The following is a 27340-nucleotide window of genomic DNA, read 5'->3' as shown; positions in this document are numbered from 1 at the left end:
TGACTACAGAGCACCAACTGTTTGTGCGGAAGTTTGGGCAGCTCACCTGCAAAGGGCACCCGGCTTCAGCTTACAGGACACCTCGATGGGTTCTCTGGCACTATAGCAACAAGGGTCATTGCTGCTTTGACCAACATCACACTCCTCCCCTTCCTCCACCAACTGGTTGCCACAAATCGGCCTCCCACTCTCTGGAAGACAAGCAGAGATAACATGGTGTCGCATCGACCGACCGATCACAGTGAAACCAGTGTGTGGGGCAGAGGGCTGGAGGAGCATTGGGCTGGTCCCAGATCCAGATGATGGGGGACCTAACATACCTCAGCACTCAGCGCTCCTCACTCACTTCCTCAACACCTTACCTGCTCCTGTAACCTCCTCACTCACTCTCTCGACAGTCCTCATTTACTTCCTTCGCCACTCCTCATACTCACCTCGCCACTCCTCACTTACTCCCTCACCACTTCACACACTCCCTTCTCTTATTACTCCTCACACTCTCTCCCTTTTCCACTCCTCACACTCTCTCCCCTCGCCACTCACTTCCCTCTCTATTCCTCACGCTAACTCCCCAACACTCCCCACCCAATCACTTCACTGCTCCTCACCCTCACTCCCCTTGCTAACCCTCATCCACTCTTCATACACCCTCCTCTCACTACTCCTCACTCCCTCCTCTCACTCACTCTCCTTGTCATTCCGCGCACTCCCTCCCTCACTACTCCTCCCATTCACTATGTCTACAGACAGACCTGACGTGGGTATCCAGGGTTACGAGGAGCATAGATAGTGTAGACTATCTTTACCCCATGGCAGATGCATCTAAGACCAGGAAGTACAGGCTTAAGGAGTGGGGCAGTAGGTTGAGATGGTGTTTGAGAGATAAGTTTTACACGTGGAGGATGGTTTGGGGTCAGAACCCACAGCCAGAAGGATGGGGAACCTCAGTATATTTCAGGAGTGCAATGAAGATACGAAGGCACGAATGCAATTGGCTAAATGCTGGAAATGGGATGAGCGCGGAGTGGAATTATGAACTTATGAAGTGCAGATGGTACTCGGTATGCACCGGTTGGGCCGAAGGGCCTGCGCTATGCACTGCACTTCAAACTTCCTCGCCAGCTCCGGGTCACATTGAAACAACCCACCAAACAGTGTCGGGAACGATAAACTCTCCAAATAAATGGACTACAAAAAACACCAATTTGGTCTGGGCATTGGAGTCTTGGGAGGAGGTTTCTGTGGGAGACCCCTCTTCATCCCCTGGGGAATCCCACAGAGCCTCTGGCACTTTGCCCTGATGTCCGTGAGAGAGCTGTTGAACTGTAGCCCCCTTCTCTCTCAATGGAAGGTTGGATGGCTAGCTGTCTGTCCATGAGGGATCTGAACCCCACATCCTGGGCCTCCAGTGGAGCCTCGTCAGAGGCTTCCCCGCTCACCCGCAAAGCACTGGTCTTTCTTCACCATCAGCACCTTGCTGATGTACTGGATGGTACACGGGGAGAGTCTGTCGTTGTTATACTCAAGTCCATCGGAAGCGTAGGGATACATCAGGTAGTTTCCATCGTTCCCCTGGGAGGCTGAAGATTCCTCTGGGATGCACTCTTTCCCCTCGTCGTGCTGGGAAACAAAGACAGAACATTTCTGAAGTTGAAGTGAAGTTTAATTTATGTCACATTACAATGAAAAGCTTTTGTCGCATGCTAACCAGTCAGCCGAATGACAATACATGATTACAATCAAGCCGTACAAAACCAGATGTCACTTTAAATGCTGAACCAACCCTCCACCATCTCACCAATTTGGGAGAGTTTTTTTTCCCCTGGAGATTTGACAGAGGGTTAAAACTATGGCCTGTTCAAACAGAGTTATCAATGAGACACTGTCTACAGGAGCTGAGAGATCAATAACCCAAGACTCAGATCTAAAGAATGAAAGGCAGCCTGAAGGGAAGGATTTTCACACAGTTCAGTGTTGGAAATGCCCTTGTGGCTTCAGATCTACTGACACACATTCAAGAGCAAACTTCAAAGGGAAAAAACACCAGTATTTGCCCCTTGTGATTGATGCCGCTGGTTTGAAGGTGATTTGGGGGTGATGTCACTTGGCTTTCTTATCCAGAGTTATTTGATTCCGTTGTTTGCGGCTCTCACTGCTAAAGTTTTGGGATGAAATCTCTCTATTTGGCAATTTGATCAAGAAAACGTGCTGTGCCACCACTCCAGTACCTGGAGTCCCCCACTCTTGGACCTCATTTCACCTCAGCAGTGAGTGTCATAACAGTGACACATATCATCTGCTGATGGCAGTTCAACCCCCACCCTATCAGGGATGATGGGCGCTGAGCTCCATTCACTGCCCTCTGCTCTACCTCTCCCGGCAACCCAATCATCTCACAGGAGATGTGTAACGTGGCACAGTGGGGCAGCTGGTAGAGCTGCTGTCTCGCAACTCGAGTGCTGACTGTGTGGAGTTTGCACGATCCCCCTTGTGACTGAGTGGGTTTCCTCTGAGGTTTCCTCACATATCCCAAAGATGTGTGGGTTTGTAGGCTAATTGGCTACTGTAAATTGCCCCTACTGTTTTGGGACTGGCTAACATTGAACTAGTGTGAAAGAGTGATGAATGAATGGGTGATTGATGTTCGATGTGGACATGGTGAGCTGAAGAGCCTGTCTCCATGCTGAATCTCTAAACTAAACTAAATGTCACCAGCATCCACTAATTCGGGTAATCCCGACACCCTCTGACCTTCACAACTCAGTTATCTGAATGTAACCCCTTTCTCCCGATCTCAGTTTGGTGAATCTGATATTCCCCTATTACAATTATAACCCCAAAGCTTAGTTGTGATACACATATACTCACAGGGGATCCCAGACTGTGACCGAGTTCATGAGCCAGGGTGATGTGGACCATTCTCGTAGGAATCTGCACGCCATACTTCTGCAGTGTGATCAAGCCAGTGTTGTGTGTGCGAGAGCAAATCCCACCAGAATCTCCTGAGAGTCGGGGAGAAGGACACAACATGAAGCTCTGTATAGTACAGCACAGGAACATGCCCTATAGCCCACTGGGTCTCTGCTGAACACGTTTCCTGCTCAAACTAAAGGGTAACGGATGCATCCCCTCTGGGGAATGCGCGACAGAGTAGCAACTTTCATCAAGCTAGTTCAGCGGTGAAAGAAGGAAGCATATTCCTTGTGGGTAGTTGAAGAGGTCCAGAGATTCCCCATTCAGAGAGCAGTTCATTCTGGATATTAACTGGAGTTTGACGACCACACACGCACATAAACACACACACATAAACACACACACACATAAACACACACATAATGACACATACACATAAACCCATATGGACACACACATACACACACACACAAATATACCCATAAACAGAAGCATAAACACACACATAAACACACAGACACCACTTGCAAACAATAACCTAAAGTGTAGGAAAAGCTCAGCAGGTCAGGCAGCACCGGAGGTTATCAAAAGATGTAGTGTTTTAAACATTCCTAAGTTTATCAGAAGTGAGAAAGAGATATGTAATTTAATGTGGAGGCAGTGAAATGCGGTTGAACCTGAGGGGATGTTTCTGACCATTTCCTCCCAGCTGAAGGCAGCTCAGTGCCAGATTGAGATGCAGCCTTGGGCTGGGGAAGGTGCTTGAGCCCCTCGGGTGGGCTCTGAAGGCAGGTTCTCTTAAGTTAGGGAGCTGGGGCTTGGTGCTAACCATTAACGTCACAGCCTCTCCCACAGCTCAGTCGGCTGCTCCTGCTGTGTTCCTGGGGATTGTGTTCCTGCATGCTCCCCTTCGCAGTGACTCTACTACCAGCTTCGGACAAACCTACCGGTCTTTGCCAGCCAGGCCACTCCCAGGATGCCGTCGTAATCGCGGTCTGACAGGAGGTAGGACAGACAGTATTCACTCCAGTCTCTCTTGGAGAACAGTTCCAGGAGTTTGTCCACACTGATGAAGCGTCCATGGAGGGGGTTGGTTTCATTGTATTCGGAGTCAATCTATAGTTCAACAGTTCAAAGTACAAGCATGAAAAGAAAGATCAGTCTCTAAAGAGGTAATAAACCCAGCGATTTTATAAGTGAAATGTAACAACATAACATAACAATTACAAAGCAATACTACAAAACATCGCAAGTGGCATAATGACTATATTCTTGGGATCTCACATCAGCAGCAATAGGTTGCTCCTTCAGGAACTCTATAGCAAACACATCTTGTGAAAGGAAGAAATAAATTACCTGTGCATGATACCAGAGGTATGAACCTTCCCATTCTGGATGTCTCAATAGTTGCCTAAATAATGGTACTCACCACCAATTTCTTCACCTTGAAATTTATTTGACGTATCCCGGCAAAGTTCACATTTTCATATATTTCATTCACCGCCTTCATATAACTTGAAATCTGGGGGAAGCAAAAACATTATTGGTACCTCAAGGATCAGCGGCTCCTTGAGGTACCAAGGTCTAAGCGGAAGCTCAGAGGGGATAGAGCCTTTTCTGTTGCTGCCCCGGCACTCTGGAACACCTTGCCGCTGCAGATCAGACAGGCCCCTTCACTGTCCATCTTTAACTCCTCCCTAAAAACTCACTTTTATTCACTGGCTTTCGACACTGGCTGAGACATTGTTCCTGTTTTTAGTGCTTTTAATGTCTTTTAATTTTTACTGTTTTTATAGTCCTGCCGTCTTAATGGTTTTAGTAGTTTGTAATAACTTTTTGATGACTTCCCATGTACAGCACTTTGTGGTAACTGATGTTGTCTAAAAGCGCTTTATAAATAAAGTTATTATTATTATTATTATTATTATTATTATTATTATTATTATTATTATTATGGGTGGGTGAAATTGAGACAAGAGGAACTGCAGATGCTTGAATCTTGAGAATAACACAAAGTGTTGGAGGAATTCAACGGCCCAGGCAGCATCTATGGAGGAACTGGCCAAGCAATGGGTTGGGTCAGGACCGTTCAGGTCTGGTTAAACATTTTCTCAACAAGTGCCTTGTTTGTTTCACATTGAGATTTTTGGGTGTTACTGAGGTTGCAATGCGTGACCGGTGCTGATTTTGATCAACGTTACTTGCCATTGGGCTCAATTGAAGACTTGTGACAGGCATGGATGCTTGTTGCTTGAAATCGGGCAATGTTACATGATGGAAATTTGCTTCTGATTGATATTCAAAGATTAAGATTGAACAGTGATTAAAAAGCATCTCTGCCCACATCAGTCCAGATATGTCCCACTAACGTGAAAACATCAAGCTGCAAGTTCTCAGTCACTAACTAAGCAAGAGGTTAATTCAGCTATGCCAGCTGCAGACAGCTGTCCTGAAACCCTCCTCTAAACATCTGCTGCTGTCATCCTACCCTACATCACATTTGCTGCCACAAACAGCTAAAAGTATTTATATCAAGCAGTGCTTTTGTTTAGATTTTCATGAAATTCCCCTGGAGTTTGTTTTCCAGTGAAATGTATCCTATGTCTGCAGGGCACAGTCTAAGGCCCAAGCCATCTACAAAGGCGCACCAGTAACTTGGGGCTCATCTTGCTGGGATATCATTGTGGCTGTGATATCAATGTGGATGAGATACTGAAGTTGCTGATATATCAGTGTGACTGAAATATTGATGTTGCTGAGATACCAATGTGAACGAGATATCATTGTGGACGCAATATGAGTGCAGCTGAGAAACTGCTACTATTATATTGATGTATCTGAGGGACTGAAGAAGTCTGAAGAAGGGTCCCAACCCAAAATGTCACCCTATCCATGTTCTCCAGAGATGCTGCCACACCTGCTGAGTTACTTCAGCACTTTGTATCCTAAGTTATAGATATTGGTGTTCTTTCAGTGATTGTTGACTGACTGGTCTTTGCTTCCTTTGACAGACTTCCTTGGACAGGCTAGATGCAGGAAGATTGTTCCCGATGTTGGGGAAGTCCAGAACAAGGGGTCACAGTTTAAGGATAAAGGGGAAATCTTTTAGGACCGAGATGAGAAAAAAAAAAATCACACAGAGAGTGGCGAATCTCTGGAACTCTCTGCCACAGAACGTAGCTGAGGCCAGTTCATTGGCTATATTTAAGAGGGAGTTAGATCTGGCCCTTGTGGCTAAAGGGATCAGGGGGGTATGGAGAGAAGGCAGGTACGGGATACTGAGTTGGATGATCAGCCATGATCATATCGAATGGCAGTGCCTACTCCTGCACCTATTTGTTTCCATGTTTCCTTACTTTCTCTGCAACTCCTTCCTTGCGTGGCATTGTCACAGTTCTTTACCCCTCTCATAAGATCACGAGGGGAACTGATTGGGTGAATGTACAGTCTTTTACCCGGGGGAGGGGGGGGGGAATCAAGAACCAGAGGACGTTGTCTAGAGAGAGGAAACAATTGATAGGAACCTGAGGGGCAATTTTTTCACTCAGAAGGTGGTGGGTGAATAAAATGGAACGAGCTGTCAGAGGAAGTGGTTGAAGCAGGTAAAGGAATAACATTAAAAGACACTTGGACAACACGTGGATAGAAAATGTTTATAGGGATGTGGACCAAATACAGGCAAATGGGACTAGCTTAGATGGGGGCATCTTGGTCGGCATGGACAAGTTGGGCCAAAGGGTCCGTTTCCATGCTATATGACACAATGACTCTCGTGGTTACACACTAAGGTGTGTGTAATTTCACCATATGTGCTGGCTGTGGTCAGATTTACCCTTCTACATACAGTGTCAGACTAGGTGTAGGGGTGTGCTGGTGGTGGTGCTGCCTGATGCTGGACGGGTGCTGACGGGAACCCTGTTGCTACCTGTGCCGTGACGCTCTTGCTGTCGCCCAGCCGCTTGGTGTAAAGGTGGTCAGCGTACAGGTGCAACAGGCAGGTAGTCCGACTGTATTCAACACTCCGTTTTGGTCTGGAATGCAGGGCCTCCTGTGAAACCAAAAGGATGAATTAGAGGCTCCAAATGTGCACAGCACTTTGTTCAGAGAAATCAGTGGGCACAACCTATAAAGTAGGCTGGAGAATGAACGGTAGGCATTGGGCACTGCGAGAGGACCAAGGCTGATGGTTTCTTTGAGGATGCGGACAGAGTGAAGACTGTCAGATGCTGATTTAAACCGAAGATAGACACAAAAAGCTGGAGACTGCTCCCTGGGTTACTGTCGATACAACAACAGAAATAGAAGCACCACTTCTTACTGTGCATGAGGCATTTTGCCCATCATACCCAAGCCTGGGCTCCTGGTTACTTTCACCTACCAGCTCTTGATTTGTGGCCCTCGGGAGATCATCTCTGCACTGTTTTCATACAGTGATATTTCCTGCCTGCAGGACCCTCTCAGGCAGCGAGCTCCCAAACTTACGCCTTGATGATTGGAGATTTTTGGGCCATTCCTTTTTAAACCTCCCATACTATTTAATTCAAGCCTGTGCTCCACAGTGTACACCAAAGTTAAATGTTTGCACACCAGGAGTGAATCCCTCCTCAATCGCCTTATCCAAGATAAACAATCCAGATTTGTCAGCCTATCCTGGGATGTAAAAGACTACAGTCCTGGCAACATCTGGCACATCTGTACAAATCCTCATCATCTCTAGTGCCAATGCACCTTGTCACGAGAGAGAACGATACATAGTGCTCCACCTGTTGAATAACTATAGTTCCACCAGCATGTTTGTTACTAATTTGTTAAAGAAGTGGACACCACTGGCAAGACCATTGGCCGTCCCTGGAGAAGTTGGTGAGACACCTTCTAGAATCACAGAGGGCAACCATAATTCAGTTGGGGAGGAAGTTCCAGGATTTGAACCCGGCGTCGATGAAGGCAGTGTCACATATCAAGATGGTGTGTGATCCGGAGATGGACCTGTAGGTCGTGATCATGGCGGTATGGAGGCCCATGCAGCCCATCGAGTACCTGTCCACACGTCCCATTTTTCAATGCTTGGCTTGTAACCTACAATACCTTGATATTTCTCCTTGAGTCATAGTCGTACAGGTTCCATGGCCCAGTTCAGGCACCCGACCAAGATACCTCATGTAAGCTAGTCCCATCTGATCATAAATAAGACACAAAAAGCTGGAGTAACTCAGCAGGACAGGCAGCATCTCTGGAGAGAAGGAATCGCTCTCTCCAGAGATGCGGCCTGTCCTGCTGAGTTACTCCAGCTCTTTGTGTCTATCTTGCAGTTCCTTCCTACACACCCCATCTGACCATGCCTGGCCCACATTCCTCTGCATCTTTCCTGTCACTATACCTGTCCAAATGACTGTAAATGCTGTTATAATACCTGTCATACCAGATGTCAGCATTTTACTGGTCTATAGCTCCCAGGTATTTCTTTGCAACCTTTAAATAAAAATACAATTTAGGCACTGGACCCAGGTCTCATGTAAGGACTTTGCTATATCCAAATTGTGAGTTGGTGTTGCGTGCTCCATTTGGTTTTATCTTTGTCTTTCATTACTTGATGGCTTTGACCCACTGGGCCACGGCAGTGGACAGAGAACAGTCACATTTATCTGAGGTCAAGCTGGAGGACGGCAGATGAGTGGAGGAGATGGGTTTTACTGACAACCTAGTGGTTCATGTTCAGTGTTACCGACTAGTTTATCTTCAAATTCCAGATCATGTAATTAATTAGTGTGGTAATTCCCATCATCCCATCCTTGGGAGGTACTTTGGCTGAATCTCCCCACTCACAGACCTAACCTGCTCCCCCCTCCCATATCCCACAGCCCAATTCTGTACAAATGTAAAGCACTTTGGCCAACGAGAGTTGTTTTTTAAATGTGCTATATAAATAAAAGTGATTCCACTTGACTTGACAATTCGGCAGAAATCCAAGCCTTGAATACCAGAGAAAGCTGCTGGCAATGGTGCCTCATGGAATCACTTGCCTGTGGTGATGACTCTTGGAAATCCTGATAACGACAAAGCACAGACCGACTCAGGCAGCTAGGGCCTTGGCTTTGAAGGTGGGAGGAGTCTGAAATGGCAATAGATCAGAGAATCTGAGATTAAATAGCTTAGCTCAGAGCCTGGCTATAAACACCAAACACAGCTTACACTTCCAGAGAGGAAGCTGAATGCAAAACATCACTGACACACCTTTCAGAGTTTGTCATGAAACATATTTCAATCCTAGACTGGACGTGGACAAAAACACAGGCTCTTTATACGCTGCTCTTCTGAAATAAATATTCTTGCCTCTACTCCACACAAAACATTGGGTCCCATTCTGATGCCTCATGTGTTGGGGCAATGTCAGCTTCACGTGCACTGAGGTACAGTGAGAAACGTTTGTTTGCATGCTATTCAGTAAAAAAAAGACTCTTCATGAGTACAATTAAGCCACCCACAGTGCAAAGATAAAGGATAAAGATTTCAATATTTAGTGCAAAGATATTACACTGAAGTCCGATAAAGTCAGATTAAAGAAAGTTCAAAGGTATCCCATAAGATAGATGGGAGTCTGCTGTTCAGTTGCCAGATAACAGCTGGAACAAAACTGTCCCTGAATCTGGTGGGTTGCATTTTCAAACTTCTGTATCTCTGCCAGGGTGAGACTAGTCCTTGATGATGCTGACAGCCTTGCCGAGGCAGTGTGAAGTATAGATGGAGTCGACGGAAGGGAGATTGGTTTGTGTGTTATGTTTCACCTAGTCAGCAAAACGGGAACCTGTGCTTCAGAATCAGAGGTATACGATCAAGAGGCCATCCTCCCTCAAGTCTGCTTTGTCATTTAGCTAGAGCATGGCTGGTCTCCTCGGTGCTGTTTTCCTGCTCTATTCCCATTTCTCTTGGTTGACTAAACATCCAGTGATCTATCAATATCTGCAATGAACCCGGTGACTGAATTCCGGGGTAGAGAATTCCCCGGATCTGCCACCTAGTGTGATGACATTTTTCCTCATCCCAGTTGTAAATAGCCTGCCTCATATCCTGAGACTGTGACCAGTGGTTCTAGTGGAAACATTGGACCAGCTGTTATCAGAAAACGGAACCACCCTACCAACAACTGGAGAGCAGTCCTGAACTACTATCTATCTCATTGGAGACCCTCGGACTATTTTTGATCGGACTTTATTGGCTTTATCCTGCACTAAACATTATTCACTTTATTCCCTTTATCGTGTATCTGTACAATGTGGATGGCTCGATTGTAATCATGTATTGCCTTTTCGTTGACTGGTTAGCATGCAGCAAACGTTTTTCACTGTACATCAGTACACGTGACAATAAACTAAACTCAAACTCAAACCCATGTCTACCTATCTGAGAACTCTGTATGTTTCAGTCTGGTCACCTCTTCTACTTCTTCTTCTTGTGTATGGCGTGCACAGCTTAAAGTTGTAGGACAACTTGTTCTATTTGATCTTATTTGATTGTGCACACCGAGTTGATTGCATTCGTCGAAACAAGGGCGGATCACGTGAAGGTTGCAATCTTCCACCCCGTGGTCACCTCTCATTATTCCAAACTCTCGTCCAGCCTGCTCAATCCCTGCACATAAAACGGATCTGCCATCACAGAACAAGTCAGCTGAACCTTCACTGCCTCTACACACAGTCAGTATATCCTCCCCCAGGTAAGAGATTAAAACTGCAAGCGCAACTCCAGATATGATCTCACCAAGGCTGTCTCTAATTGCTGGAAATGTCACGTAACTCTCGACTCTTGCACTCAAATAATCCCTCAATTAAAGCCAACATACTGTTTGCCTTCCTAAATCACTTGTTGCACCTCCATGTTAGATTCCACAGTACACAGAAAACCCAGAACCCTTCAAATATTGACACTACCCAATCTCTCACCATTTAAAAAGTACTCAGCATTTATGGTTCTCCAGTCCATTTGGATGGCTTTCCATTCTACATCTGCCCATGTTATGGCCTACTCCACTTCATTTATTTATCCCCTGGAACCCTCCTCGTCTCTTGATTCACGATTGATCAGTGAGCAGACGGTATTGTTTGAAACAGGCTGTGGTGCAGAGTGAAGCCCCTGCCCCACTTAGGAAACCTGAACGGTAACCTCTGGAGACGTTGCGCCCCACCCAAGGTTTCCGTGCGGTTCCCGGAGGTTGCAGGTGGTTGCCGGAGGTTGCAGGTAATGGAAGCAGGTAGGGAGACTGACAAAAACCTCCGGGAGCCGCAAGGATACCTTGGGTGGGGCGCAAAGTCTCCAGAGGTTTCCGTTCAGGTTTCCTAAGTGGGACAGAGGCATCAGTCTTTACCCTGAGGTTTTTGAATCTCCCCCTTCTCCTGTAGACATCTGGTGGAAATCCTCATTTAGTTTAGTTTAGAGATACAGCAAGGAAACAGGCCCTTTGGCTCACAGAGTCTGCGCCAACCAACACTCACCTGTACACTAGTTCTATCCGACATACTCGGGACAATTTACAGAGGACAATTAAACTACAAACCTGCACATTATTGGAATATTGAAGGTAACCGGAGCACCTGGAGGAAAGCCACGAGGACACAGGGAGAATGAGCAAACACCGTATAGACAGCACCCCTAGTCAGAATCGAACCCAGGTCCCTGGCGCTTTAAGACAGCAACTCCACGGCTGCGCCACGTACCTCAACACCAAGGACGCTGGCTGCTCGTGATGCCATTGACTACTGAAAGCTTCTTTACTTCCCTGGTGTAGGTCTCCTGGGGCCAATGTTGCACATATTTATCAATTCACCCTTTTAGGATCTAGGTGCTGTCGGAATGGCCGCTTTGTTACTCATTCCTTGTTGGTCACCTTGAACGACTGCAGTCCTTCTGGTAAAAGTGCCCATATTGTGCTGTCGGGAAGGGAGTTCCAATGATAATGAGGAAACTGCGATATATTCATGAGTCAGGGTGATGCATGACTGGAAGGGTGGTGTTCCCATGTACGTGCTGACCCGGCTGTTCATGATGGCTGGACTGTGGGTTATGGCAGGTGAGTGGAGTAGAGCATTTTGACAGTAGTCACTGCACCACACTGCCCATGGACGTGTGTGTGACCCGGTGTGTGTGTGTGTGTGTGGCTGGTGTGTGTGTGTGTGTGTGGTGTGTGTGTGTGTTGGTGTAGAGTGTGTTTGTGTGTGTGTGTGTAGTCACTGTGTGTGTGTGTGTGTGTGTGTGTGTGTGTGTGTGTCAGGTCATTGTGGTTGCCAAGTGTGGTTTGTACTAGGTGGTGTTAGAGTTGTGGCTGCACTCGTCCAAGTAGGTGAGAGGTTTTCCATCACACTCTTGACTTTGGAAGACAGTGAAAGAGCCTTGGAAGGTCAGCGGGTGAGTCACCAACTGATGCCAAGACTTTGACCGACTCGCATAACCTCTGTATTCATGTTCAGTTTCTGGTCAGTGGTGAGCCGACGATGTTGATCATGGGGAACCTAGTGATGGTAATGTCATTGAATTCAAGAATTCAGTGGTTAGTTTTGTGGTTATTTGCTGGTTTTCTACCAATGTCTGAATGTGGTCTGGGTCTTGTTGGAAGGAAATGTTGGGCTCCCTCATTTGCTGAGGAGATGAATGGAATCAAACACTGTGTAGCCAACAGTGAACTTCTTCCTTTCTGACCTTCTAAGTATACATAAGAAATAAAAACACCAGCAGGCCACTCGGCCCATCATATTGCTCCTCGGATCCTTTTTAAATCTCTCCACTGTCACTTTAAATCTATGCCCTTCATTATAAGACTCAGCTACCCTGGGGGTGAAAAGATTGTGGCCATTCACCTTATCTATGCTCTTCATTATCTTCTCTGTAAGGTCACCCCCAAATCCCCTACATGTCAAGGCAAAAAGATCCAAACTATACAGCCTCTTCTTATAACTAATTGTAACCAACCCAGTAACATTCTAGTGAATCGTCTTGTACTGTTTCCAGTTTAATGACACCCTGTTCTGGCCGGGGAGGTGGTCTTGGCATGTTTGGCGCTGGCAGGAATCCCAAGCGTGTGGCAGCTGTGTGGGGAAAGGACGTAGGTACACAGGACCCCAGCATGTCCCCGCAAGCCCCAGCCCACTGTGATTCAGCCTCACTGGATTATCCTGGCTGGTCAATGGGCCTGGGACAGAAAGAGCAACACCTACATAGTGCCTTCTGTAACTGCAGGACAAACCAAAGCATGTTAAACCTGCCAAAATATATCTGCAGTGAACCCCTTTAACGTATGAAGGAATCTGCAGCCAGCTTGTGCATAGAAAGATATAAATAACATCAACATTGTAATGACCAAATTATATTGGCGGTGTCCACAGTTCCTGGGTACCAGGTTCAATCCTGACCTCTGGTGTTGTCAGAGTGGATTTTGCAAGTTCTCCCTGTGACCATATGGGTTTCCTCAGGGAGCCCTAGTGTCCTTCCACATCCCAGAGACTTGTGAGGAAGATAACATAGCATCAGTACGGAGTGAGTGTAAATGTGTGCAGACTCTGTGGGCAGACAAGGTGTTTACATGCTGTGTGACTCTATTAATTGTGCGGGTGAAGCATGCTCATTAGTGGTAAAACTCATCAGCGGTACCACAAATAATGCCTTGGCTCTTTTTTGTCTGCCAGTATGCTGGTGTATTGTTTCATCTGGTAAGTGATCCTCCCGAGCACCCAGTATCTGCAGTGGGATTGAATCTTGGGGGCTGGACCTTGGGCAGTGCGAATGCTCCTCAAATGCCCATGGTTCTGGGGAGGACCACACCCATCGATGGTGGAGTGGGAAGACACAGCTGGAAGCTCGGCCCTTCAGTTCGCACTGAAGGGATCATAAGGACGGAGCTACTGGGAAGGAGCTGTAGATGTGGCATGCGAGGAGTGTGGGACAAAGGGAGGGTAAACCGGGGTAATGCCTCCAGTGCCTTAAAGATAGACTGCAGGAGGTGACCCCGGGGCACAAAGATGGCCAGGAGGAGAGGGGTGTTGGATCGCGGGAACCATTCCAATACACCAAGCGCACAGGCCAACTGGACTTTAGACTTTGAATAATTATAATTATATTACAAAAATATTTGTTATATATATGCAAAAAGTGCAGTTGCATACGACACAAATGAAGCTCCATTGAACTATTGGCAATGCAGTCCCACAAGATGCAGAGGCTTCTGCTTCTCTGGAGAGCTGCAAACACATGGAGGGGTGTTGGTCAGTATTGACAGCGGCAGAGGCGGGTAATGGAGCGTCCCCTCACTCCCTCGCACCCTGCTCCATGTGCGTATCCAAGATGTCCGCTCGCCGATCGCGAGTAAAGGGGAGGAGAGTGGCTGGTACCCACGGCAACCAAAGGGTTAACGGTCCTGCGCGGTTGCTGGGTGATGGAATTCTGGGCAATTCCAGGGAGTATTAACTTGATGGCAGTTTGCCACTTGCAAATACTCGCACTGTGTGCTAACTTGTTCACTCGGAATTAAAAATGCAACTTGCTGGCCCTGCCAACCAGCTCACGCAGCTCATCCAATGGCAGAGAGTCACCCGATGACCAGGCGGGCAGGGCAGACCAATCGTCAGGTGCTGCAGCTCCCTGTGAAGAAAGCTCGGAGGTTTTTATAGTTTGTTGACCCTCAGGTCACACACACCCACAACTTGCCCATCAGCTTCTCCTCTCCATGAATCTCCACGAAAGGACTCGCACTGTGTTGCTCTGTTTGCTCTCTTTCGCTTTGAGTTCTCGCTGAGATTCATTTACAAAGCCTCCAATTAGACCTACTCCCTGCTCATGTCCCATATGACAGATTCGACAGATTTAATAAAGTTTCTATTTAATCTATTTCTCTTCACCTTTGGGGGGTTTAATGCAGATCACAGCAACATCTTACATTAAACCTTGCCACGTTATGAATACCAGCCGCTCTCCCAGGCATGCCCGTCTATTAAATGTAACCTGTTTTAATAGTACTATATTAAAAATATCATGGGTGTACTTCTCTGAATAAGTAAAGTTACATGTTGAAATCTCAGTGCAGAAGCTGGCAATTTAAAGGTGAGATAAAGGAAGGAGGTGGGAAAGGTGAACTGTATGAGGGGTGGTGCTGAGAAGCTGCTGAGCTGCAGGTTGGGACTGACGGAGGGAGGTAGTTAATAGTAGGGTTACTGGCGGTCAAATCCATCCAGCACACACAGGACTCTGCATTACACCCTGCATTCACACGGGTCACGCAGTGCACAGGAACTCCTGGTTGTGTGGCAACCGCTGACAAATGCTCCCTTTGTTAGGTCGGAGCCTTTCCCTGCATGAGCGTGGAGCTCGTTGGAAGGTGTCAACACCCGGCAAGGCTCTTTCCTCTCGGCTGGATCAGGGCTTCAAGTCCAAGCACAGAAACAGGCACAAGATATCTAGTTATAGACACACAAAGCTGGAGTAACTCAGTGGGTCAGGCAGCATCTCTAGAGAAAAGGAATAGGTGACGTTTCAGATCGAGACACTTCTTCAGACACGTTTTGGGTCGAGACCCTAACACACAAAATCTAGTGTTGTTCTATCAGTCACCCCCCTCCAACAAGATATTAAAAAGAGGAAACGGCACTATTCTTGCTAGGTGTAAAAGATGCCCAAAGAAGAAAGTAAAGGACTCCCAGCGTCCTGACCAACTTTATTCCTCGGCTAAGGCAGAATATCTCTTCATAGGCCTCTTACTGTGCACAATCTGCACAGAATACGGAAGGCCTCGAAACTAAGGGCCTTCATTCAAACCCTTACAATCCCTGTCAGGTTCTCATCTGGGTTTCCCACTGGAAACATCATGCATATTTACCTCAACCACTTCCTATGGGAACAAGGCCCACATTTGAACCTCTTCCTGAATAAATACATTTCTATCTAGTTTGATTTGTGGAAACAAGGAATGGCAAATGTTGGTTTAGAAAAGGCACAAAGTACAGGAGTAATTCAGCGGGTCAGGCAGCATCTTTGGAGAACATGGATAGGTGAAGTTTTGCGTTGTGGCCCTATGTCAGACTTGAAACGCATTTCAGTCTAAAGAAGGGTCCCGAGCTGAAACATCGCCTAATCGTATTCTCCAGAGATGCTGCCTGACCTGCTGAGTTACTCCAGCACTTTGAACAAAAAAAGGCCACAGTTTGTGGTTTATTAGTGGCTGTCATTTATCAGCAAGCTCAGCTTTGTATTTTTGGAAAATTCATCTGACTCATTTTTGCATTACAAAATTGATCATCATCCACCCAAAGCTTTTGGTGGCATGATCAGACTGGGCTCCTTTACAGTGCCCTCAAGTCCCTGTTGCTCGGGAGGATTAGATGAAGTTGTATTGATGTTGATGTCTGCTGTGTCGTCTCACATGTTTATCAAGATAATTCAGCACCGGACAGCCCAAGAGGAAAACATGTGCTGAGGTTTTCTCCATATATTCATGGATTCATAGGTTTATATGCAGCGTAGAAAGAGGCCTTTCTGCCCATCTCATCCTTGCCAACTAAGATACCCATTCAGGCTAGTCTCATTCCCTTGATATCTTCCAGGGACACCCATCTCCTTTTTATCAACTCCCCTCCCCTGTCCTTTTCAGCCCATATTTCTCTCTCCAGTTTCACATTTCACTCCTGCTCTCCATAGATGACATCTCCTTTTCAATTCTAGCCTTTGTCACTTATTCCACCCGTCTGTCACAGGTGCCCGCTCACCTATATCCACGTCACTTGCCAGGCTTTGTCCTAACGCCACCTCTTCTTTCCAGCTTTCTCTCCCCTATTCTTAGTCTGGAGAAGGGTCCAGACCACAAATGTTGTCTGTCCATTCCCTCCATAGACACTGCCTGGCTTGCTGAGTTCCTCCAGCACTTTGTGCTTTGATCAAAGGGACCTGGCCGGCTCAGGGAGCGCAGTTTTACCTGGGATAGGGAATCATAGGGAGCAACTGGCCAAGAGAAATGTTCGGACTGACACTGATAATTTGGAGAAACAATGGAATAATGGAGAGCTTGTCTCTTGCCCCCCTGAGAACTACAACCCCACTATTCACACAAAGCCACCAAACATGAACTTTATTTTTTGCTCGACATGAAGATCAAGGGTACGTTCAAATCAAAACAAGAACAAAGAATTTGTAGGAACTTCTTTTGAAAACTGGAGTCCTTGGTGCAATGCCAAACCAAAATGCAGCGGCTTGTATGAAGACTTGGTCATTTGGCAATGATGTTGTAATTCAGACTGGGTCCAGCCAGGACTTTCTGGGTTTACAGTGGGATTTGCTTGCTTCAGATTGGACTCTGTTTTCTGTCACAATTTCTGCTCCCCAGGGCCATTCCCACAGCCATACTTAGTGTTTTGGGTCTGCCTTTATATCAGGGCTGGTGGGGGCGAGGGGGGAGGGCAGTCCGAAATGGATGGCAAGGAGAAATCAAAAGCAGGTTTGTTTACAAGAACTATTCAGAAACTTCACAGCTCAACCTTTACTGATCCCTAACACAAACACACACACACACACGGCAGCCCTCCGGGCTGTTTGAGGTGTCTGGGAATCCCAACTCTTTAGCACAAGAGTTTGAAAGAGAGTAAACTGAAATCTTTGTCTTTCTCTCCAGTCTACAATCTACCTCAGGAATGCTGGCATCTCAGGTCATTCGGAAAAGTTTCACAGCCGCCTGTGCAGCATGACAGGGGCCGTACAAAGACAGGCAGCAGCTCCTGCCCGTCAGTATTAATCTCTCTTGGTAACACGGCCGATGGGGAGGAACTCCCAGCATCTTGTTTCAGCTTAACGCGTGGGTGCTTGACACTGGCCGAGCAAGCTTGCCGGTGCCTTGTTTCCATAGCAGCGGTAGCGCTGGCTATGCTTCCACGGACTCTGCACAAAGGCTGCTTGCTCCCCCTGCCGTCACCTCCAGCCCAGCAACCCAACGCTCCAGTCACAGAGTCGGAACCATACAGCACAGAAACAGGCTCTTGCCCATGCCAAGGGTAGACACAAATTGCTGGAGTAACTCAGCGGGACAGGCAACATCTCTGGAGAGAAAGAATGGGTGACGTTTCGGGTCGAAACCCTTCTTCAGACTGATGTCAGGGGAGTGGGCAGTACAGAGATAAAATGTAACATCTAACAAACACCTCTCCTCATTTGCACCCGCATACCATTTGCCAGGCTTTACCCCAACCCAACCTATCTTTTCCAGGTTCGCACTCCATTAAACCAAAGAATAAACGCCATCTGGTCATTCCCTTCAAAGATGCTGTCTGACCTTCTGGGTTCCTCCAGCATTTTCATTTTCGCTCTGCTGAACTTATCCTGCTTTTATGGGGAGATGTTGCTGTTATTTCTGTGGTAAGTTCTATGTACTCCACTCTTTAAACGACCTTGTCCTAAGTCAGTGAAGGTTGTGAGCTGCACAATCCGTTATTTGCAGTGAGCTCCATCCAACAAGTTGCTGCCCCACCCTGTGCTCACAGACTGACAGTGGTTCGTTCAATGGAGACTCAAAATATGAAAAACTCTCACCTAGTGAGACAGTACTCACCAACGTCATCCTGGTGATAGATGATGGAATGGATGGCAGGATGCTCTCCCTGGCCATAACGCTCCGCAGGCTCAACATAATATCTGCCCTTCTGAGTTTGGATAAAACCTTCAAATCGGCCATCAATGATGGAGCCGTGGCAATGGGAACTGTTCTCACCTGTTTGTGGAAAAGAAGACACCTTAGTCAAGCACCTTGGGCGGTATTTGATGACGATTCATCACAGGGTTTGGACAGCAATGGATTTCTTATTAATGGCTGAGAAGCTATTGTCCCACCTGTCCGTGCCCCTGTTCCACCACTCGCTCCATCCACACCTCTTGGCATACATGAAGAGCAATGGCACTTACAAGAAGAACAACTAGTGCACAGCTCAGGGACATTGAGCTAGTGCTTCACACTCTCAAAGACACAGGGTATAAGAGTAACTCAGCGGGTCAGGCATAATCTCAGGAGAACATGGATAGGCGATGTTTTGGGTCGGAACCCATGGTTACAGACCTCAGAGCCAGCGGAAATATCTTTGCTGCATCAACTCTGAGATGTCCCATTACTATTTTGTAATTTTCTATAAGATTGCCTCTCGATCCTTTCAGCTCATGAAGTGCAATTTCAGTCTTGACCTCACAGGACAAACCCTTTGTCCCAGGAATTCACCTGGAAAACATGGTTAAGTGATGTTTCATGCCGGGAGCCATTTTCGCACCATTTACCTTCCTTGTGGTTTGTTACCCCCAAGGGGTAAAGTTCAATGATTCAGTATAATCATTATATCAAATACCAACTCCAGCTCTCCATTTGTCTCCAGCAAAGTGAACAACCTGACATTTACCCACATTACACTCCATCTGCTATGTCTTGACCCGTTCACATCCTATCTACATCAATGCCTCTCCACATGTTGTCATCACACACACACACTCAATATTGTATATATTGACAGCTACTTGGACAAAATACTCTTGCTCTTCTCATCCCAGTCAATGATATAGATTGTGAACAGCTGGGTCCTGGGGAACCACCACAAGCCATCCTCCTGCCAACTCTCTGTCTGTTGTAGCAATGAATCTCCACCCATATCTGTCCAGAACAGAAATCACCTCAGTGATGGGGCAGGGAAGACCTATGGATACTCATTGTTGGAGAGTAATTCCCAAGTATTTATTTCTACACTTGTCATCCACCAAAGGGATCTCACAGCTTGGGTAAGGAGCAGAGGCCACATGCCTGATATCACAATTAGTCCTTACCCATCTCATCGCTCCTGTGTTACGATATATGCACTCGGAAATAAATTCTGCCCTGTTTAAATCACTTAAAGTGAACAGCCTATCTTTGTGGCAAAAGGAGGCGAAAGGAAATGTCATATGGAGGTTTTAAACTTTCTCCTACCCTTAGACAGTCCAGGCAAAGAACTATCACTGCATGTCATCTCCCCTTGATTGACTTTATTGTAGTTACTGAGGCTCTAGAGTTATGATGAACACAGGCTTGAGACAGGGTAGATGAAGTAGCCACAGGACAGGACTTACCCTGCAGCTGCCCAGAATAGATATGTGAGAGATCTGCGTATTCCAGGCCGCTTCTGGTTTCAATTCTAAAATCTTCTGTGAACATACTCAAATCTCTTTTCAATTGGAGATGGAATTGCCTGCAACAGAATTGTAGATTGTTCATTCAGTGTCGACAGTCACTATTAGTCATGGGCTTGTATAACTGACGGAGTGGATATCAACCAACTGATGTGTTTAACCAGAGTTCAGGGAGCCCTCTGAACACTCACCTCCTCGCAGCCCCAAGGTCTCGAAGCCTTCAGCAGAGATCTGCTGTCTCCGCTACTCCATACAAGGGGTTCCTGTGCAATTATGCAAGGTGCAGCCAGGCAGGTGCAAGAGGGCATGTGCTCTGGGGAAGACGCAGGGCTTAGGGTTCAGGGGGTATGATATAGGTCTCCGTGTGTTGGAGAGGTGCAGTGGGGAGGGTATAATGGGGAGGATACAATGGGGCAGTGCGGTGGGGGAGGTGGGACTGGGTGGGTGCGGGGTGGGGGCATGGAACCAAGGCACTGAGCTGACTGGGACTGCGAGGCCCATGGGGAGAACAGGCTAACAGTTAGATTAAAGACCAGGGTGGGAACAGTAAGTAAACCGCTGCGGATGTGGGAGTCTCCTGGCCAGGTCGTCAAGGTGCTGCCTGGCACCCAGTCTGGGGAGCCCGGGCCGACCCTGGACCCACCCTAGGGTAACCCAGCCAGCGCAGCTATCTCAGTAGACGGGAGAGAACACAAATGCTGGAGGTGGATTTCAGCAAAAGAAAGGTCCCGGCCAGAAAAATCATCTGTGTATTCCCTCCACAGACGCTGCCTGACTTACTTTGTTTCAGCAGCTGCCCGAGGCAGGTGAAAGAGAAACACAGTGATTCAGGCTGATCACCCGCGCTCCTTCCCTCCATCACCTCCCGTTGCTCTCCGAGGGACCCCGCCCCTGTGACCGGGAGGAAGCGCCGCATATACCTGCGATGGGCCGTGAACTGCAGCTGCACCCTCGGCTCCTCGGCCAAGCTCCAGCGCCTGGTTCGGGTCTGCTGCCGGCTGACGGAGTCCCGGTCGTACCGCAGACCCTCAAACCTCCTGAGCAGAGGAACGGGCCCGGCTCCAGTCGGGCCTGCGGGGAAACAGAGGGACCCCTGTCAGACGGTGAGGCCCAGGAACCGCTCGCACCTTGACTGGGAGGAGCACATGTTCTGGTGTGTGTGATAACCATCCATCATGTTACAAGACTTGGTATTTGAGGTCACCCTTAACCCAGTTACCCAGACACTTGTCAAGTGGGCGATGCAGTGCCGCAGAGTAGAGTTGCTGCCTGCAGCGCCACAGACCCAGGTTCAATCCTGACGACGGGTGCTATCTGTATGGAGTCTTTTTGTTTAAGAAAGAACTGCAGATGCTGGAAAAATCGAAGGTAGACACAAAAGCTGTAGAAACTCAGCGGGTGAGGCAGCATCTATGGAGCGGAGGAATAGGCGACGTTTCGGGTCGAGACCCTTCTTCAGACTATGGAGTTCATCCGTTTTTCCTGTGACTGCGTGGCTTCCCCCCCCCCCACACTCCAAAAACGTACAGGGTTGCAGGTTAATTGGCTTCTATAAAATTGTAAATTGTCCCCAGTGCCAGTGTGCTGATCGCTGGTCGGCACGGACTCGGTGGGCAGAAGGACCTGTTTCCACGCTGTATCTCCAAAGTCTAAAGTCTGAAACCCTGTCACTGTGATGGATAGCCACCGCTCGGGTCCATATTGCTTATTGCTAACTAATCTCATCTTTTTAGCACAGCAGAAGAAACTGCCCAAGGTCACAAAGTGGTTAAGTGATGGAGATCATCCACGCTGACCCAGTGGAAGCCTCAATCTCCCTGCTCCTTTTCACCATCTAAATCTGACTGCACCTTTTCATTTTACAAGGTAAACACTGTGATTATATCAAAACAAGCTTTTACAAAATAATTTATAAACTCAAAATTAGAAATCTCTTGAACAATATCTTTAAAACCTGCAGAAATACATTGTTATTAAGAAAAGCAACATTTAAGATTATTTCCCAATTGGTCCAATCGATCTCCCAAAATAACAAAATAACAATTACAAATTCCTAGTCCAAATGTATACTAATCCAATTTCTCCAAATGCTAATTTATTTCTGAAGTATTGGCATTTCATATCCGTCATATTTCTAACACTTTATCCAGGATTCCACATGCCCAGTGTGGAATCCAGATCTGTCTTTGAAGTCAATTTAAAATGTAGACTTTGGAAGAAAACAAACATATAGTGTAAATAAGCAAAAAATTACATAGTCTGGAGTTCAAAGTCATCCTTAATCTATACACATAGTCTCTTGATTTGAGGAAGGACATTCTTGCTATCAGGGGCAGATTTAGATGAAGAGAGGCCCTAGGCTATTCCACACGAGGCCCCTCCCAATCCCTCATCCCCCCATGAGAGGAAGATGGAAGAGTCCACCAGATTGACACTGATGTGCAGCCGAGCGTGGCCAATGGGATGAGGGCTGGAAAGCTGTGCTTTTTATTTATTGCCAGTGCTAGTGTCGAGTTATCGGCTTAAAACACTATTATTCCGAAATGTGGGCAAGGAAAATTACTGAAATGGATTGTGACAGCATGTGTAAGAAAGGCCTATGACAGTGTCAAAAATGTTATACACCAGGCCCGTAAGAAGCTTTTCAAAAAGGGGGTGACATGGCAGGATTACAAAAGATTTATGTGAAATAACGTTACGCAGTGCATATCACAAGCGCGAAGCTCAAAGACTCTTGCGGCTGGGGTCCTGGCCCCGCTAAAGGGCCCTGGAAGCTCTGAGGTTTTAGATGCTCTCTGGTGCATTCTGAGCCTTATATTGGAGCATTTCTGCACCAAATTTATGACCAATATTTCAGAAATAATTTTGGTTGAGTCAAGAGTAATGAGTGGTTCGAATGGGATGATAGGGGTCATTGTTGTATACAATTAAATCAAGAATTGAAGCTGTCCTTGATTTAATAATAAAGTTATACTGTAAAATGTTATGTATAATGTTATAAAGGAGCATGCAAACACTGCAAATAAAATACTGTTTTTGCAGTAAATAAAATCCTTTTTTTAGAAAATGTTTTGTGAGTTGATTTGATTGCCTGTTACTGTTCGACTGTGTTAGTGTGTGTACATTAAAAATATAAGTTTTTGCAGTAAATAAAATCCTTTTTTTAGAAAATGTTTTGTGAGTTGATTTGATTGCCTGTTACTGTTCGACTGTGTTAGTGTGTGTACATTAAAAATATGATGCAAAATGAAAGTCGCAAAGGATGGAATACATTTTTTTCAGTATTGTTATCAAAGAAAAGAAAGCAGTTCCAATTGTTTGATATTATTCATATGGAGGAGAAAATATAATTGCTCTAAAACCTAACTAAAGTTTGCAATCTCATTAAAGATAACACCCCTTTCCCTCTTCCCTCTCCTCCTTCCCCCTCCCTCTCCCTCCGCCTCTCTCTCCCTCCTCCCCCTTACCCTCTGGCTCTCCCCCCCTCTCTCTATCCCCCTCCCCTCCCTCTCTCTGGGCCAACTGGGCTTGTGTTTACTGAAATTTAAAAGGATACGAGGGAATCTTATAGAAACATATAAAATTCTTAAGGGATTGGACAGGCTAGATGCAGGAAAAACATTCCGATGTTGGGGGAGTCCAGAAACAGGGGTCACAGTTTAAGAATAAAGGATATGCCATTTAGGACTGAGATGAGATGAACATTCACCTTGAGAGATTTGAATCTGTAGAATTCTCTGCCACACGGGGCATTGGAGGCCAAGTCACTGGATGTTTTGAAGAGAGGGTTAGATTTAGCTCTTAGGGCTCAAAGGGAATCAAGGGATATGGGGGGAAGCAGGAACGGGGTACTGATTTCCAATGATCAGCCATGATTATATTGAATGGCGGTGCTGGCTCGAAGGGCCGAATGGGCTACTCCTGCACCTATTTTCTATGTTTCTACGTTAAACTCCCACCACTTCAGATGCATTTCCGCCCCTTTCCAACTTCTTGCATTGGAATGGCAGGAGGAAGCTTACTCAACACGGCGAAAAAAAGCTTATCAACAAATCAGGAAAGAATTTCTTCGGATTATTCCTATCATGATGAAACTTGTTCTTTTCCCTCCTCAGCAAGTCCACACCTCTCTCTATGTGAAGCTGTACTAGGTTAAGGTTTTCAAATATCCCTTACAGAATTATTTCAGCGCTGAATACCATGAAACAGCTCTCGTCTGAATCTGAAGGATGGCCGGACCGAAACGTCATCTGTCCATTCCCTCCACAGAATGAATGCTGCCTGACCCGCTGAGTTCCTTCAGCACTTTTGTGTTTTGCTCGTGAAATTTTTCTTACCTGGTAATCCTTCGGGGAAACGGTCTGTGGCATAGATAATCAAAGGGAGGAGAGTGGTGAAGACCCTCATGTCCTCTAATATTATTCTGCCTTCCAGCCAATTGCTCAGTCCTAAGGTGGGACACTGAGATGTTCTCAGACCGGCCAATGATTCTAGGTTGCGCTGACCCGGGTGTGGACAGCGGTGGCTCGCTGCCGCGGACAGCAACCGCCAAGCCTTGAGTCTCCAACAACTTGGGATACTCCACCCACGGGCGCCGTGTTACTGCAGGTAGGAACGTGCTGGGACGATCCCCTAGTCCGGAGTGCCCATATTTGCATCGTCAGCTACCGGCGCTTCACCCGGTCTGCTGCATTGACCCAGTTCTTGAGCGCAGACTGCTGTCTCGCCAGTTTATCACCGTCGCTGCCAAAAGCCCTAGACAGGACCCGGTCCGCGAGTGCGGGATCCGGGGTCCCGCGTCCTCCAGTCGGCAGTCAGTCCAGCTATCAGGTACGAGCTGCAGAGCGATAGTGTTGTTGCCCTACAGCGCCAGAGAGCTGGGTTTGAACATGACCGCGTGGTTTTCCTCCGGGTGCTCCAGCTTCCTCACAAAATCCCAGACATACAGGGTTGCAACGACGACTGCTTTGGGGCCACCTCCTGCACCCACACACAACTGACTGACTTCATCCACTTCACCACCAACTTCCATCCGGCACTCCAATACACCTGGACCATTTCCGACACTTCCCTACCATTCCTTGACCTCACCATCTCCATCGCAGGGGACAGACTTCTGACCGACATACACTACAAACCAACTGACTCACATGGGTATCTGGACTACACGTCTTCCCACCCTGCCGCCTGTAAAGACTCCATCTCCTACTCCCAATTCCTCCGCCTACGCCGCATCTGTTCCCAGGATGAGACGTTCCACACCAGGGCATCGGAAATGTCCTCGTTTTTCAGGGAATGGGGATTCCCCTCCGCCACCATAGGTAAGGCTCGCACTAGGGTCTCATCCAAACCCCGCAACACTGCTCTCTCTCCCCATCCCTGCACTCGCAACAAGGGCAGAGTCCCCCTAGTCCTCACCTTTCACCCCACCAGCCGGCAAATACAAATAATCCTCCGCCATTTCCGCCACCTCCAACGTGACCCCACCACTCGCCACATCTTCCCATCTCCCTCTATGTCTGCCTTCCGCAAAGACCGCTCCCTCCGCAACTCCCTTGTCAATTCTTCCCTTCCCTCCCGTACCACCCCCTCCCCGGGCACTTTCCGTTGCAACCGCAAGAAATGCAACACCTGTCCCTTCACCTCCCCCCTCGACTCCATTCAAGGACCCAAGCAGTCGTTCCAGGTGTGACAAAGGTTCACCTGTATCTCCTCCAACCTCATCTACTGCATCCGCTGCTCTAGAGGTCAGCTGATTTACATCGGGGCGACTAAGCGGAGGTTGGGCGATCGTTTCGCCGAACACCTCCGCTCAGACTGCAATAACCTACCTGAACTCCCGGTGGCTCAGCACTTCAACTCCCCCTCCCATTCCCAATCCGACCTCTCTGTCCTGGGTCTCCTCCATTGCCAGAGTGAGCAACACCGGAAATTGGAGGAACAGCACCTCATATTCCGCCTGGGGCTGCTTGCGTCCGGTTGGCATGAACATTGAATTCTCCCAATATTGCTAGCCCTTGCTGTCTCCTCCCCTTCCTTAACCCTCGAGCTGTCTCCTCCCATCCCCCCGCCCTCGGGCCCCTCCTCCTCCCTTTTTCCTTCCTTTTCCCCCCACCCCCCATCAGTCCGATGAAGGGTTTTGGCCCGATACGTCGCCTATTTCCTTCGCTTCATAGATGCTGCTGCACCAGGGGAGTTTCTCCAGCTTTTTTTTGTGTATCTTCGATCTTGCAGCATCTGCAGTTCCTTCTTGAACACAGGGTTGTAGGTTTATTGGCTTCCATAAAATCGTAAATTGTCCCTAGTGTGTAGGACAGTGGGTGGGCCTGTTTCCATGTGTAGAGGGAACTGCAAATGCTGGTTTAGACCGCAGACAGACACACAAAGCTGGAGTAGCTCACCGGGACAGGCAGCACCTCTGGAGAAAAGGAATAGGTGACCTTTAAGGTCGAGACCATATAGGGAGGTTACACGGCAGTTGAGGTCTCGACCCGTGACCCGTACTGTTGCCAGGCAACGCCTTCTGGAGTACACGCGGCGGGGCCCGTCTTTTGTCCCAGTATCCGGACTCCACGCTGACTCGTTCCACACTCGTGGACCCCGGGCCGTCTGTCCCCGCGGCCGGGGAGGGGGCGGAGGGGGAAGGGGGCGGAGGGTGGTCGGTGGGGGGGGCAGTGACTCTGGGTGGGCGGAGGGACCAGACTGTCCTCAACTCTGCTGCAGCTGATGGGGACATTGCCAGGTTTTCGTCCCCGTGTGTGGACCCACAGCCCGTGACAGTGCGGCTGTACAGGGGGGTGGGCAGAGGGCGGACAGCGCTGACCGCGGGGGGGAGGAGGGGCTGTCCTGAGGGATGCGCTCCTTCGGCCACAGACACCTGGTGCTCGGGTTCAGTGCAAAGATACTAGAGCATTTGGTTCAGAGCACTCAGTCACCCTCCACAATTATTTACAGCACAAAATTTGACCATTTCAATGATTTTTAACAGATAAGTACGCGTTTAGTGTGTTAACAGTGTATGCGGGAGGCTGCCATGTTCTCCAGAAGGATTGAGCTGCTCCGTGCATTACACCCTTTAACCCAATGACCTTACGTGCAACCCCCCTATTGAGAGTTAGGGGAAAGGGGAACAAAAGATACAGACGGTACTTAGGGGAAATGAATGGAAGATATGCAAAAAGCACTGATAATCAATGAAATGTGGGGCACACAGTGGAGCATCGTTGGGTGTGGGATAGGTGACAACGAATAAACAGAGGAACTCAAC

The 27340-nt window shown here is 47.6% G+C and overlaps 1 protein-coding gene across 1 annotated transcript in view; it reads right to left on the bottom strand.

Moving 5' to 3' along the window:
* si:ch1073-396h14.1 (disintegrin and metalloproteinase domain-containing protein 10) overlaps positions 1 to 25363 on the bottom strand; it is a 32553-nt gene extending 7190 nt beyond the window's left edge. The window contains exons 1-11 of the mRNA XM_055658698.1: positions 24411 to 25363; positions 20994 to 21144; positions 20014 to 20132; positions 18482 to 18640; positions 8934 to 9022; positions 6839 to 6961; positions 4343 to 4435; positions 3861 to 4029; positions 2869 to 3002; positions 1440 to 1620; positions 47 to 191 (exon numbers count right to left, since the gene is read on the bottom strand). Coding sequence (XP_055514673.1) covers positions 47 to 191; positions 1440 to 1620; positions 2869 to 3002; positions 3861 to 4029; positions 4343 to 4435; positions 6839 to 6961; positions 8934 to 9022; positions 18482 to 18640; positions 20014 to 20132; positions 20994 to 21144; positions 24411 to 24480 — 1433 coding nt within the window. The 5' untranslated portion in view covers positions 24481 to 25363. The remainder of the gene's footprint in view (positions 1 to 46; positions 192 to 1439; positions 1621 to 2868; positions 3003 to 3860; positions 4030 to 4342; positions 4436 to 6838; positions 6962 to 8933; positions 9023 to 18481; positions 18641 to 20013; positions 20133 to 20993; positions 21145 to 24410) is intronic.
* Positions 25364 to 27340: the final 1977 nt, after the last annotated feature.

This window comes from Leucoraja erinacea, chromosome 29 (genome assembly GCF_028641065.1).
Source record: "Leucoraja erinacea ecotype New England chromosome 29, Leri_hhj_1, whole genome shotgun sequence".
NCBI classification, from domain to species: Eukaryota; Metazoa; Chordata; class Chondrichthyes; order Rajiformes; family Rajidae; genus Leucoraja; species Leucoraja erinaceus.
This window is presented reverse-complemented; position numbering and strand designations above follow the sequence as displayed.